This window comes from Mustela nivalis, assembly GCF_964662115.1.
Source record: "Mustela nivalis genome assembly, chromosome: 9".
Taxonomy (NCBI): Eukaryota; Metazoa; Chordata; class Mammalia; order Carnivora; family Mustelidae; genus Mustela; species Mustela nivalis.
Genome location: NC_139028.1, coordinates 18,259,591 through 18,273,747, shown reverse-complemented (window position 1 = coordinate 18,273,747; position 14,157 = coordinate 18,259,591). Strand labels below are relative to the sequence as shown.

Here is a 14,157-nt window from a genome sequence, read left to right as displayed (position 1 = left end):
GCACTGCGCCAGGGCCTGGCCGGGCCCGGGAGAGGCCCCCTGCTTCAGCAGCGAGCAAGCCTCGGCCTCGTTCTGCAGGAACTTAGACGCCTCCATTGAAATGTCAAGGGTGTAAAATCAACTCTCATCTCCTGGTCCTTGAACTCAGGGGAGCTTTTCCCTTCCTCCTCCTCCTCCTCCTCCCCCCACCTCCCCTACCTCTACTTACCCTGCTTCTGTTTTGAATCTCTAAAATAATGTGACAAGTTAATGATGGTACAATTATCTAAATGTTTAACAGACATGTTATCTAAGTGAGTCGGATTGAGATTCCATCCCGCTGACAATAAACATCAATGGTGGAGCAGAAAGCGATAGGCAAATTATAGCAAACCCTGCAATTTCAATGCTATTAAATTTGGAGGAATAACAGCCTTGAGGCCTGTAAACTCTGAATAAAATAGGCCCTTGTGTTTGTCCAACTATTAAATCAAAATGCTACCAACATCCTAGAAAAAACAAGGCGATTTATGGCTTTTCAAGTTTCAGTTACACATCGGTTTTTATTAACTCCTTTCTGTCTTCGGGCGGTGGTTGTGTCTTGAGGGGGAGGGGTGGGTAGGGGCTGGAAGCGGAGGCAGAGCAGTAGAGGAGAGAAAAACACATGGGATGAACAGGAAGACAGAGAGGGGAGGGGACCCGGGGTCCAAGTGGGGGCCTGGGGCTGACTGTCGGGCCTTGCCCAAGGACAACGTTAAGAGAGAAGGAATAGCTCGGAAGAGCAGAGCAGTGGGCGTCCCAGAAGCCCAGCAGACTTACCACCAGGACCCCATGACTCAAATCCTAGTCCTTCTCCTGAACAGGACGTACTATTTTTTTTTTTTTCAAAGAGTTTATTTATTTATTTGACAGACAGAGATCACAAGTAGGCAGAGAGGCAGGCAGAGAGAGAGAAAAGTAGGCTCCCTGCTGAGCAGATCGATGCAGGACTCGATCCCAGGACCCTGGATCATGACCTAAGCCAAAGGCAGAGTAACCCACTGAGCCACACAGGCACCCCAAGACGTACTATTTAAATCCCTGCCTGTATCGGCCACTGGGGCAGGGTGTGGCCCACCAGGTCAGATCACTTCTGACAAGCAGCCATGCTCGGCACCGCAGGAGGTCTGAGCCACAGTCCTCAAACACCAAGTTCTATCATTTCCCTCAAATTTCTGGGGTAATCTTTAAGATACAAAAGAGCTTCATCTTTAATTCCTTCTTCAGACATAACATTCACTTAAATTTTTACTGAATAAGCATCTAAATAAAGTGAAAGATAAACATGTCTTCTGGTGAGGAACAGACGGCACAGATAGCTAAAAATGACCCAAGCAAGAAGCCGCCATTGAAGGCGTGCTCCCCATCCCAGGCAGTGGGCTAAGCCCCGTACAGAGAGTTTTTGATTCAGTCCTTACAACAACCACATATAATTTAATCATAGTTTACAAAGGTGAAAATTAAGGTTGGAAAATGTAGACTACCCATACAGGATCAGAATTTAGACTGTGCTATGAACCGAAGAACCCCCCAAACAGCAATTTTTCTTGCCCAATTCGCACACCCAATATTCGAGAGAGGAAGAGAAACAATTCAATTCTTTCCATGTCACAAAGCAAGCCTGTGACAGAGCCCAGAGAAGAACTCAGTTCTCTCGTAACTCATTATCACTTCCATACACCATGCTACCCACAACACAACAATCACAGCCACCATATTTCCCATAACAATGGGAGGCTGGTGAAGGCAGGGACCCTAGGAGTCCCACTCGCTGCTGCACCCCAGGGCTCGGCATCGATGTCTGGCACAGAGCAGATGTTCAAGAGGTCGACTGAGTCAATGAGTTCCAACCTTTTCAAACCCAGTCTGGTCTTGGGTGAACTTTCCTCCTCTACCCCTTAAGACAACCAAGCACCACCAATCCCCTTAAAAGCACCATTCAAAGCAGCAATGCTTTTCATAAAAGGTACTGTAGTGATGAATGGGCAGAGCATGAGGATTTTTAGGGCAGTGAAATTACTCTGTATGACACAACTCTGGTAGGTACAGGTCATTATACATTTGTCCAAACCCACAGGACACAGGACACCTAGAGTGAGCCATCATGCAAACTGTAGACGCTGGGTGCTTACAGGGTGTCAGTGTAGGGTCTCGGGGGACAATAAAAGTCTTACTCTGGTGGGAGACGCTGACAGTGGGGGAGGCTGTGAGTAGGGGGAGAGCCAGGAGTATCATGGGGACCCTTCGTACTTTCCACTCGATTTTGCTGTAAACCTAAAATTGCTCTAAATAAAATAAAGCTTCTTAGCTTTGAAAAGAAGCATGGAGGGGCGCCCCCAGAAGGGAGCCAGAGGGGCCCAAGAGCCACTAGGGTAAAGGATGGCTTGTCTGGGCCAGCAGGTGACAGCTGAGTTGTCCTTCCCTACTCCACAGCGAGCAGCTCCGACAAAGCCGAGAGCCCTGCGCTTGGAAAATAAAACTCTATATTAGGCATCAAACATGCCTTTATAGTAACAGCATGAAATAGGTCAAGAGTAAGTCCACGCTGGTGCACTGACTGTACGAATAGCAGCATATGACTCTCCCTCCCAAAGTGCCCATGACGTTCCCTGGCCGTTCCCGGGCTTTCTCATGTTCAATTCCTTGGCACACCGTGTGAAATGCTATACAAATCATCCCTGATATTTATAAAAGTCAGAGGCTATTATGTTTTCAATGGGGAGGTCACACCAGCATGCATGGAATCCATGTGTTCCTCCCATGACCTGTCCTCCCCCGTGCCCTCCAGCTCGGGCAGGGGTTTGAGGCTCGCTCTGCCTTTCTGTCCCCATGAAGTTTTAGGTAGATTGAGTTGGTCATCGTGCGGCCCTTTGCCTTCCACCCTCTCCTCCACTGGGGCCGGTACCTGGCTTCTGCCCCGCTGGGGTGGCGGGGCGGGGGTGGGGGGCGTGCAGAACAGTTGCTGGTTCACCTACTGCCGTGGGACAGAGGGGCCAGGACCCCTGACGAGGCTCCTCGGGGCCCAGCACTGCCCTTCTGCCAGATCTGGGGCAGGAGAGGAGCAAGGTGGGCAGCCATCCTGAGTATGGAATGAGGCTGTTCCCCCCTTGGAGACCCTCTCCCCCACTTGTACCTCCTGACGCCCCTTCCGAGCTCACCCCCCACAGAACGTCCTCCAAACAAGGACTTTATTTTCTGTTCTGAAAGTCAGAGCCAGAGACCATCCCTGGAGTTCTCCCCAAGCACCATTAACCTATCAGGGATGAGAGAGGGGCCAGCAGAAGCAGCTGGCTTTCAATACCAGGGTGGGGTGTAGCTCTGCTACACAGGGAGCTGTGTACACAGGGAGGGGACCGTCACCCTGTTGCAGAGTGTGGGTGTCCTTACTGATTCCTCCCTCCAGAGCTCTAGGAAGGTGCCTCCTAGCCTCCTTGACACTGAAAAGGAGAGTACTCCGGGGCAGGGCTCTCTCTAGCGCCTGCTCTCTGCTTTCACAGCAGATCCCACAGCATGGCCGCCCTTGGCCACCAGGTGTGTTAGCCACTTCTGGACCACAGGACCGTCCCTCTGCAGCCAACACCAAGGGGAGGGGAACCCGCAAGTCAACATCTGCATCTGCCTGAGCGGCTTCTTCTGGGACACAGGAATGTGGAAATGAAGCAACTTTTTCTAGGCCAGGAAAAGAAAGCCATATTCTGTAGTCAAAGTCAAGAGAAGCTTGGAATAGAAGTAAGGACTCCTGGGTTCTGATTCTAGTTTGTCTTTGCTCGTTTTCAACTGACCCCCTTTTTCAAAGTGGGGCTTCTGCCCCCTGATTTCACAGGCTGTTGACCCCTATTTGCATATTAGGTTCAAGGCCCAGTCCCCATTGGGGAGGGAAGACAGCATTAACACATGGGCTCTAGGGTGCAGAAGGCCAGGCATCCAAGCTAGCTGTCCCCCAGGCTGGCCTTCCTTGATCTTTCTGGGTCTAAGTTTTCTCTGGCAAAGAATAGGGAAGAAAAATGTGTCTGTGTTAGGACTACAGCCAAGACCTAAATAAAATCGGAACTCCGAAGTATCCAATAGAGTACGGCTCTTGTCTACTCTGCACCCAAGGCAAGTAGCCCCTGCGTTCACTGACCTCACAACACTGTCATCTTCAGGAAAGCAGGGACCAGATTTTGTTCACCCTCATCTATCAGTTCCCCAAAGCCCTTGCACATGGTAGACACTTTAAAACTTGGGAAATAAATGAAAGAATGAGTGGACCAAGCAGCTGCATAGTCTAATTCAAGTCAGCTGGAGGGGACAGTTGTATGTCTGCAGGACAGGTCTAGAGATCTAGGTCATCCTCGTGTCCTGGGCCTCCCAGATGACCCTTATACTTCCTAGACCCAGAATTCCTTTTTTTTTTTTTTTTAAAGATTTTATTTATCTATTTGACAGAGAAATCACAAGCAGGCAGAGACAAACGGGGCAGGGGGAAGCAGGCTCCCCGCTGAGCAGAGAGACCACTGTTGGGCTCGATCCCAGGACCCTGAGATCATGACCTGAGCCAAAGACAGAGGCTTATTAACCCAGTGAGCCACCCAGGTGCCCCCCTAGCCCCAGAAATCTTAAACCTGGCAATGGCTCTAGCCGTGTCTGTCTGCCTCTTTGCCTCACCAGGGCACGAGGAGGGTCTCAGGTGCGACGGCAGACACAGAAAGTCTACTTGAAGAAGGCAGAGACCCAGAATTCCCAGGCTCCTGATGGTAGCAGACATGGGCTAGGATACCAGCAGGAGATTCAAAATTCTTGAGCCTTCCAGGGTACCAACCAATGAGGCCTCCTCTAAAACGTGGCCAGGCATGCTCCTGGTGCTCCTGGATGGTGAAATACCCAGGTGAGGCCTAGGCTGAGTGCTTTACACGGATGATCAAATTAAATCCTCACAACACCCCTTATAGGACAGACCCCACCATCACCCTCATGTTGCATGGGAGGAAACCAAAGCTTACAGAAGTTAAGCAACATGCCCAAGATCATCAAACTAGGATTGGATACTAGATGGTCTGCCACCAGGTCCCAAGTTCTGGGGGGCACTACGCACAGACCACCCCGAACCTCGCACTCTGACTTTAGGCCCTGAAGGAGCACCTTCCCTGAAGCCTATAAGGCAAACCTGAGCCACCCTCTCGGGGCTGAAACTTGCCCAGTGGGTAAAGCACTCCAGAGAGCCTCCTCTCCATTCCCGTCTTCGGGCAGGTCAGTCCTCCCCAAGCAGCCATACACTCAGACACCCTTCCTGGCTTCTCTGGCCTGACCCACGCAGACCCACGATGGTCCCTCTTGCCCATGTTCGTGACACAGTCAGGCGTCTGCTCTGATGTCCCTACACATGAATGAAAAGACTGAAAGTTCCTACTGGTCCCCCCCAAGGCCCCTCCCCGACACCGCTTCCTTCCCATGCAGGGCACGCTCAAGACCGTTGTGATCTCCTTGCCTTCAGCTCAGAGCCAAGGCAGCTTCCCTGTCCTCTAATTAACGCCACCCGATCCCCTCTGTTGCCCCCCAGGCCCGCTCAGGTCCCAAACGGGGATGTACAGTGGCTTGAACAACATTATGATTTGTAAAACCTACTCCTAATTAGTTTGACTTTGAATAAAGAGGGTAATTATTTTTAAATTTATTAACTGCTGCCTGGCCGGAGAAGTTTCCAGATCAAATGACACGGAGAAGCTATTTCTGTTCAGTGATGCAGCAATTTATATTACTGATCGGTCATTAAAACCTCTGGCACAAAACCACTTGTGTTTCCTGAGCCAAGATAGTGTCCATGTGTCAAATTTCAAACGCAGAGTATAAATTAAGCCATTAATGGTATTTATCAGTTTATCTGGACTTAAAGAACGACTTGCTAATTTCAGACATGCCCAATATAGAACCTCCGCGGTACGCTGGGGGAGTGTGTAAGTGCGTACGTGTGTGTGCGCGAGCACGTGTGCGCGTGTTTTCTCGCTTTTTATTTTACTGAACAGTTAAAAAAATCTGATGTGTCAATGAAGCACAGGCATCTCAGGGAGCTGCGTAGCTGTTAATTCCTCGCTGCTCTGCAGCCCGACAGTCTGGAAGCAGCAGTGTTTTGCAATATGTATTTGTCATAATATAAAAGGTGTAAAGTGATCTCTGTTTATCTCCTCAAAGTCTTCGCTGTACCAAAACAGAAAGCTGAAATATGACAACAAAGCCCGAGCCCAGCCCAACCACAGGCAGGGCCTCCCAGAGCACCAGCCGGAGCCCACCAAGATCCTGGGGGAGGGGGTGTCGGAGAAGTCACCCACACACACCCCACCAAAGAAATCCGGGTTAAGTGGCGTCAGAAGGGTGACACGTCAAGATGCCGTTCGTTGGGCTAAAGTGGAATGAGAGCTACTTTCTACAAAATTCACTTCTTGGTTTCAAAGACACCTAGAAGACGTCCTGATCACCCATCCGACGTCATGCTGCAGGTTCGCTCTGTTAGTCCCCAACACGGCAGCTCTGGGCATGGAACCCCCAGACTCCGTTTGTTTCAGACAAGGTGTATCCTGTCCCAGAAGGGCGATGGGGATCCTTAGTTAAATGGGTCACAGCGATCCAAAAGGCCCTGAGCAAAAAAAGGATCTCTGAACAAGGTCTCCCCAGTCGTTCAGCCACACACCTGTGGACCACAGTAAGTCACCCCGGAGGCAGGTGGGGGGCAGTGGGAAGAGGGCTGAAGATGGAGTTGGGCCAAGCGCCAGCTCTCCACTTCCTAATGGGTGGCTTCTAGGCCTCTTTTTTCTCATCTATTAAATGGGTATAATGGAAAAATAGCTTTTATCCAAGAAGGTATCAGAAATACAGAGCAGCATGACCATGACTTTCCTTGTTCCCAGGGTCTCGGCTCCTTTTCCTCTTTGGTGTGCTCTCTGCCCTCCCGTTGGCTTTCAAGTATATCTGGCACCCCACCTATGCAGTTAGAGCCCCCCTTAGGCTTCTGACACAAACTCCAGGCTCTCTTTCCAACCACTAGTCAAATAGCCTTCTCTGGAAGGTGTCAGCCACTTCCAAAGCCTCTCTGACTTAATAAATCCTAGAAAAGCACTGGTCCTAAAACACCTCTCAATTTTCAAAACTGAACCAACCCAGATTCTAAAAACAGGTGGAAATGTCATTAATACCACTGACTTATATGCTTAAAAAAATAGTGTAATATACCAAATATCATCAGGTTGTATACTTTTTACAGGTGAACTGTACAGTATGTGAATTCCATCTCAATGAAGTTGTTTAAGATAAAAACAGAGAGGCTTGTCTGCATTGATCCCTATTGTATCCGCCCCCCTCAGTGGAGGATGCCAGGCACACAGAAGGTGCTCACTAAGTGCACGGGGTCCGTTTGCAAACAGCCTCCTGTCCTGCCAACTCAGCCTTCGCCTCTGATTCTGGCTGGGAGGTGGCTTGCTTCCTGGAGCTTCAGATTTCATCTGCATGGACAGCTCAAGCTGCCCACTGCTTGGTCACCACAGGCCCCAGATCAGAAATCTCAGAGGGCAATTCTCTGCCATGTGTGGTCTAGCCAGAAGGAGATGGCTGGACCCCGGGAACACCTGGGTCTTGCCCTGGCTTTCAAAATAACTGGCTCCAGAACCCTGGGCAAAATCACGGTCAAGTCACCTTCCCTTTAACCAAGTCAGGGAGATGCTCATCTAGAAGGCCCTCCTCCAACGGTCACAGACCAAGGCCTGTGACACCACGTTTTCCACTTGGGAAAGGCAGATCGTGTGAGGTCACAGGACACGAAAATACCACCGACATAATGGTGGTACCAGGAGCAGCAACAGACTGGTCTTCCTTCTTCCATGCTAGCCCCCTGTGGTAGTTTAGCAGCCCGTCTCCAAAGATGGCTGCCATATAACACTCTGGATCTGTCTGTCATGATCCCTTGAGAAGGGAAGTCTAGCCTTCTACCCCTTGAGTCTGGGGCTGACCTGGGCCAGCTCTGGCCAATAAAACATGGCGGAAGGGATGCTATAGGTTTTCAGCCTACCTCACTTCCAAACACTTGGGGCCTTGACCTGTCTCAGAAGAAATTCAGGTCACTCTACTGTGAAGGAGGCTATGTGGCAAGTATGGAAAGTGAGGAAGCTATCCGCCATGTCCAGACCCACATACGGCTTGACTGACGTATCTCATGAGAGACCCCAAGTGAAAAGCAGCCAGCGGAGCCCAGTCAACCCACAAGACTGTCAGAGATAATAACCCTCTATTCTTTAACCTGCTGGTGGAGTGGTTCGTTACACAGCAATTACTAACCGACACACTCCCCGTGGTTAATTCCCAACACAGGAGCCAGAGTGAGCTTTTAAACACATGAATCAAGTCATGTCATTCTCCCATTCAAAACCCTCCAGTGGACTATTACTTCCTTCTCTCTGTACATGTTTGTCCACATATCTGTGGGGTGTATGTGTATTTACTGAGCTATCATTCACATACCAACAACATGTGACTCATGCCCTGTGCAGTTCAATAGTTTATAATCTGAGTTGTGCAACCATCCATTCTCGAACATTTCCTCACCTCTTCCCGAGTCCCTCCCCATTTCCCCGAAATTCCCCCGGCCTCTGGCACCTACAAATTTACTTTTTGTCTCTAGATTTGCCCATTCTGGATGAAACATCCAGAATGGAAATCATACAGCGTGAGAGCTTTTGTGATCAGCTCCTTTCACTGAGCAAGATGTTTTTAAGGTTCATCTATTTGTAGACTGGATCACTCCACCCCATTTTATAGCCAAATAATATTCCATCCTGCGCATAAGTGACATTTTGCTTATCCATTCATCAGTGGGCGGACACCGGGTCATCTCCACCTTCTGGCTGTTATGAATAACGCTGCTATAAAAATTCACGTGCAAGTTTCTGTGGGAACGTATGTTTTCATTTCTCTTGGGAGACACCTTGGAGTAGAGCGGCCATGCATATGGGAATGCCATGTTTACTCTTTTGCGGAACTACCAGACTGCTGTCCAAAGCCGTTACACCATTTTCCATTCCCACCAGCCCCGTGTAGGGTTCAGAGTTCTCTACGTCCTCCCCAAACTTCTCACTGCCTGTATTTTGTCTTATAGCCATACCCTGATGAGTGCAAAACATGACTTCATTATCATTTTGATTTGTATTTCCCCTGGCCCAGTGGTGTCGAGCAACTTTTCATGCACTCATTGACTATTTGTCTATTTGAGGAGAAATGCTATGCAGACCTTTTGCCCATTTTTTATTTTTGAGTTCTAAGAATTCTTTATGTTTTCTAACTCTAAGTCTCTTATCAGGGATATGATTTGCAAATATTTTATCCCCTTCCAATGGACTTTTAGCACATGGAGAATACAATCTAAATTCCATGCCCAGGCTGAGAAACCTCTCTGATTTTTTGCCTCATCCACCACCCCTCTGCCCCTCACTCTCCGCCCTCCTGTCCACTCTCCCTCTACAAGGCTCTTCATGCTGTTCCCTGAGATGGTCAAGTTTAACCTGGCTTCAGGGCTTCTTCAAGTGCTTGTTCCATCTGAGAGGCTCATTCCCTTACATCAGGACCCTGCTCAGATGTCACCTTCTCAGAAAGGCCTGGCCATTTAATCTGGAATATGACTTTTCTCCCTATCACTCTCTTCCCCTTATCCTGCTTCATTTTCCTACTAGCATGTATCGTTACCTGACACAGTATTACACACTTATGTGCCTATACTGTCTCCCCGGTAGAATCACAGGTCCACGGGGGGGGGGGGGGGCAGAAATGCTGTCTCATATGTCCCCATACCTTAAATGCAACAGGCAAGCCAGGCACATTGGGGGAAGTCCATAAATATTTTAAATATACCTAGTGCTAGATATGAAATGCTTACTATGAGCCAAAACTCTGCAGAGCACTTCCAATAAAGCATCTCATATTAGAGACACCTGGATGGCTCAGTGGGTTAAAGCCTCTGCCTTCGGCTCAGGTCATAATCCCAGGGTCCTGGGATCCAGCCCCACATCGGGCTTTCTGCTCAGCAGGGAGCCTGCTTTTCCCTCTCTCTCTGCCTGCCTCTCTGCCTACTTGTCTCTATCAAATAAATAAATAAATAAATAAATAAATAAATCTTTTTTTAAAAAAGTATCTTATTTCATCCTGTGACAATAGGACGCTATGGAGGTAGGTACGATTACAACTCCGTTCTTCTAACAGACGAGGGGACCCCAAGTAAGACCATTTCAAGGATGGATCCCTGGTCTCACAGGCAGGAAGGGCAGAGACAAGGTGAGACCCAGTCCTAGCCCCACTCATTTATTTATTTATTTATTTCAAAGAGAGAGAATGTGCATGAGAGGAGAGGGTCAGAGGGAGAAGCAGACTCCCTGCTGAGCAGGGAGCCTGATGTGGGACTCAATCCAGGGACTCCAGGATCACGACCTGAGCTGAAGGCAGTTGCTTAACCAACTGAGCCACCCGGGCACCCCTCCTGGCCCCACCCTGAAGTAGGCGAAGTCACTGTCCCTCCATGCAGGGCCCTCATCTATGACACAAGAAGAGCCTCCCACCTTACAGAGTTTCCAAAAGGCGGCCCCAGGGCTCTGAGCTACAGTAACGATGACTGACGGTGGTGACGGCACTGACGCCGAGCGACCAGGGCTCTAACCAAATACAGTGACCTTGTCAGCTTGAACGGTTCCCGTGCGTCCTTACGCAGACACTGCTTTCCTTTACGGTGACTTGACTCACAGCGGGAAGAGCAGCCCGCTGTGGCCACTGAGGGTTTCAGAGGTATTCAGATAGAGTGCAAGAGGTTTCCTGACCGTTCACCAAGGGAAGGGGATGCTAGATAACATCTCGGACCTTCTAAGACCTCAACAAGAGCCTGCTAGAAGGCTCTGAGAAAAGGGGGCCCTCGTGGCCTGGGAGACCTCAGCCAGGACAGCTGTTGCTATGGGACAAGGTCAAGGTTCCTGCCGTCCAGCCTCACACACGAGAGTAGCTGAACAGGACACCATGAGATGTCGCGTTTGCTCAGGAGTATGCCGGCACACTGGAGGACCTGGAGAACGGGGGTCAGTCTACTCACCGGTATGGGTCTGCCTGTGTGTCTCCAGAGCATCCTCCTTCGAAAACTGGGCTCCACACTGGTCACAGACAAAGGCTTTGGCACCCGCTGAAAAGATAGGGGAGGCAGTCACCGTGAGAGTGATATTCTGCTTGTGTGGAAGCAGTCCTGGGCTCAAACTGGAGGTGGAAGCTGGGGCAGGGGCTGGATGCCTGCGAAGATCCCGAGTCAGGCACGGCGGCTGGCCCTGGCAGCCAGCCTAGCCCTTCCTCCAGGATGTGCCCACCCACCCACATGAGCTCCAGATGCCCCCATCCAGGGTCACCCAGAGAGAAGAGGGAACAAAATCAGAATAACCAACACAAGCAGAGTGGGGGTCCTGATGAGATGCCCCAAGAAGCAGCAGGATTCTGGGGGGCTGGCTCCACGGAGAGGAGTAAAGGATTAGACGGGGGGGATGGGCCCCGTTGCGTAGACTGTACCTTACGGGAAAGTAGGGATGGCAGACATACCTCTACTTGGACAGCCCCCAACTCAGTGCACCCAAAACCAGACTGTCTGCCCCCAACTACCCCCAGCCCCCGATCGCTTAAAATCCCCGAATGACTCCCTGTGTCTTCAGAACGAAATCCAAACTCCTCACCGAGACTCACAAAGCCCTTCTGGACGAGCTAAGATGTGTGCTTTGTCTCCCGCCCCTCACTCTCGCTGCCCCGACTCCAGGCCCACTCAGCCGCTGGGGTTCCCCGAAGGGCCCAGGCTCTTCCCCACCGAGAGGCCTCTGCTCGTCCTTCCGCTCCTCCCGTGTCTGCCGCTCTCGTCCCTCATGCCCTCCCCACAGGCGGCACCATCCACGCACCGGCTTCCATGCCTCTGCCTGGCATCTGGGGGACGCAGCCTGTCCCTGTGCCCCCGGACGTTCCAGATCAAAGGCTCACCACTGCACTCTCCGAAATGCCTGTGCACCTTCGCTGTCTCCTGCCACCCCGGAAGTTCTCTGAGGGCGGGAGTGTGCTGTCCCACGCTCAGCGGCATGGACCCGGCACCCCGTAGGAACCTGTTACTGTACCTACCTGTGGAACCGATACAATCAGTTCGGTGTGATTCAAACTGGCAAACTTTTTCTGAACCATTAAAAAGCAACAAGGCCATAGTGTCAAGACAAATAGGACTTTTTACCATTTGCTAAACAGTCTTTAAGGCTCTGATCAGTGATTTCATTCAGGGGGCACCTGTCTCAAGCCTCGGCCGATTTCATTCGAAATGTCTTCTAGATGCATCTCTTGTCATGCCTGTCGATTCTCACTGCCCCACCCAGGCCCTTGCTGGGTGGCCCCCAGACGGCTGGTAGACCCAGGATGGCCACCCCCCCCCAACAATGGCCATATTCACCCAATGCATGCAGGTGCCTTGAAGGCCACTTGCTTCCTTCCTGATCCTTGCTCAAGAAGTTACATGGCTCACAGTCTGCACTGATTCTAAATTCCTCTCCGTGGCCATGAGGCCTGACCAGTGAGCCACCCAGCTCCACGGGGAGCCGTCTCCACCTACCCTGGAAGGCATGGCTGGACCCAGCCCGAGTCTCTGCATGTGAGCACAGCTGGTCCCAGTCCTCTGACCCCTCCCACCCCACTGCATCCTAAAGACCTCAGGGTGCACGCGTCAAGCACACCAGCTCTGTTCTGCCCTTTCCAGGACACCCTGCACATTGTTCCTTCCAACCCTGTGTTTTATGTTTGTATGAGTGGCAGAACTTTTTCTTAAAGATTTCATTCGTTTATTTGACAGAGCGAGAGAGCGCACAAGACGGCGGGGGGGGGCGGACAGAGGGAGAGGGAGAAGCAGGCTCCCCGCTAAGCAGGGGGTCCAAGGCGGGATTCAATCCCAGGACCTTGAGCATCCAGGCGGCCCAAGGTAGAACTTCTTACACATATTCACAGCAAAAACCTAGTGCTGCTTTCCAACCATCTCAGATCTCCTGAGGCTCTACCAGACAGCAGGCACGATGCGAAGTGTTTAAGGTGTACTGTTGTAGGTATACTTAAGATGTACTGTTGCCTTTGTTCCCATCAACCTTTGGAAGTACATATTGCTCTTATCCCCCTTTAGCAGACGAGAAACCCCAACCTCATAGAGGTTCAGTAGCTTGCCCAGTGTCACACAGTAGGTGACAGAAGTGGATTCAAACCCAGGAAGCCTGACTTCAGAGGCTTTGCTCTTAATTTCTGGGTATTTTGGCTTCCTTAGGGCTCCATCTGCAAAGTTGCTTCATGGATAAGAAGGTGAGGTATGGGCTACCTTCCCCCAACTTGAGGAAATAAAACTCCACTATGCCCCTTTATATCGAAGTTCTGCGTAAAATTCTAGCTGGAGAAATGGTTCCAGTATTATTAAAAAAAAAAAAAAGTTTTAAGAACTATTCCTTAGAGTAACAACCCATACTATAAGGAAGAGAATTCAGAATACAACTGGTACCAGTATAGGCTGATATTAAACCGCAATAAACAGTTCTTGTTGGGGAAGGGTAAAAGATCCCAGAGCACATACAGAACGTCAGATTCTAGAACACTGACCTTGTCTAGATTCCAACTGACGAGCAAAATATACCCTTTCTAGGTGCTCAATAAATAGTACTTGACTGGCTGAATAAGTGAATGAAAAAGTGCCCTAGGAAAGATACAGAGTCACCTTTCCTTAAGAACTTTAAATATATATATTGCCGGTTGTAGTGGGTAGCTGGGGTTGAATTCTGCCTGGAGACGGGGAGGTCACAGACACCTTCAGGGGTCCCTTCAAGCTGCAGGGTGTGTCCTTGGACCAAGGACCTGTATGTGCCTTACATGGCTTCCAGAAAGGGCTTTTGAAGGAACTTGATGGCAAGACAGCCCTAATGTGTATTCATTCATGCAGGTGGCGGCCAGGACCCCTTTCCATTCACGTACGCTGGAAAGGCAGCAAGTTCCTCAAAGAGCAGCATGGACCAGACGGGTGGACGAAGCCACAGCCTTCCTGCCTGAGAAACCCTCCCCAGTCCCGAATCACTAGCCAGCAGTGATTTCCTGCCGACCTGT

The 14,157-nt window shown here is 50.3% G+C and overlaps 1 protein-coding gene across 2 annotated transcripts in view; it reads right to left on the bottom strand.

The window, feature by feature from the left end:
• Positions 1-14,157, bottom strand: part of ZBTB16 (zinc finger and BTB domain containing 16) — a 183,116-nt gene that overhangs the window by 48,801 nt on the left and 120,158 nt on the right. For both annotated transcript variants that reach the window (XM_082682722.1, XM_082682723.1), the window contains exon 4: positions 11,108-11,194. In XM_082682722.1, the coding sequence (XP_082538848.1) occupies positions 11,108-11,194 (87 nt within the window). The remainder of the gene's footprint in view (positions 1-11,107; positions 11,195-14,157) is intronic.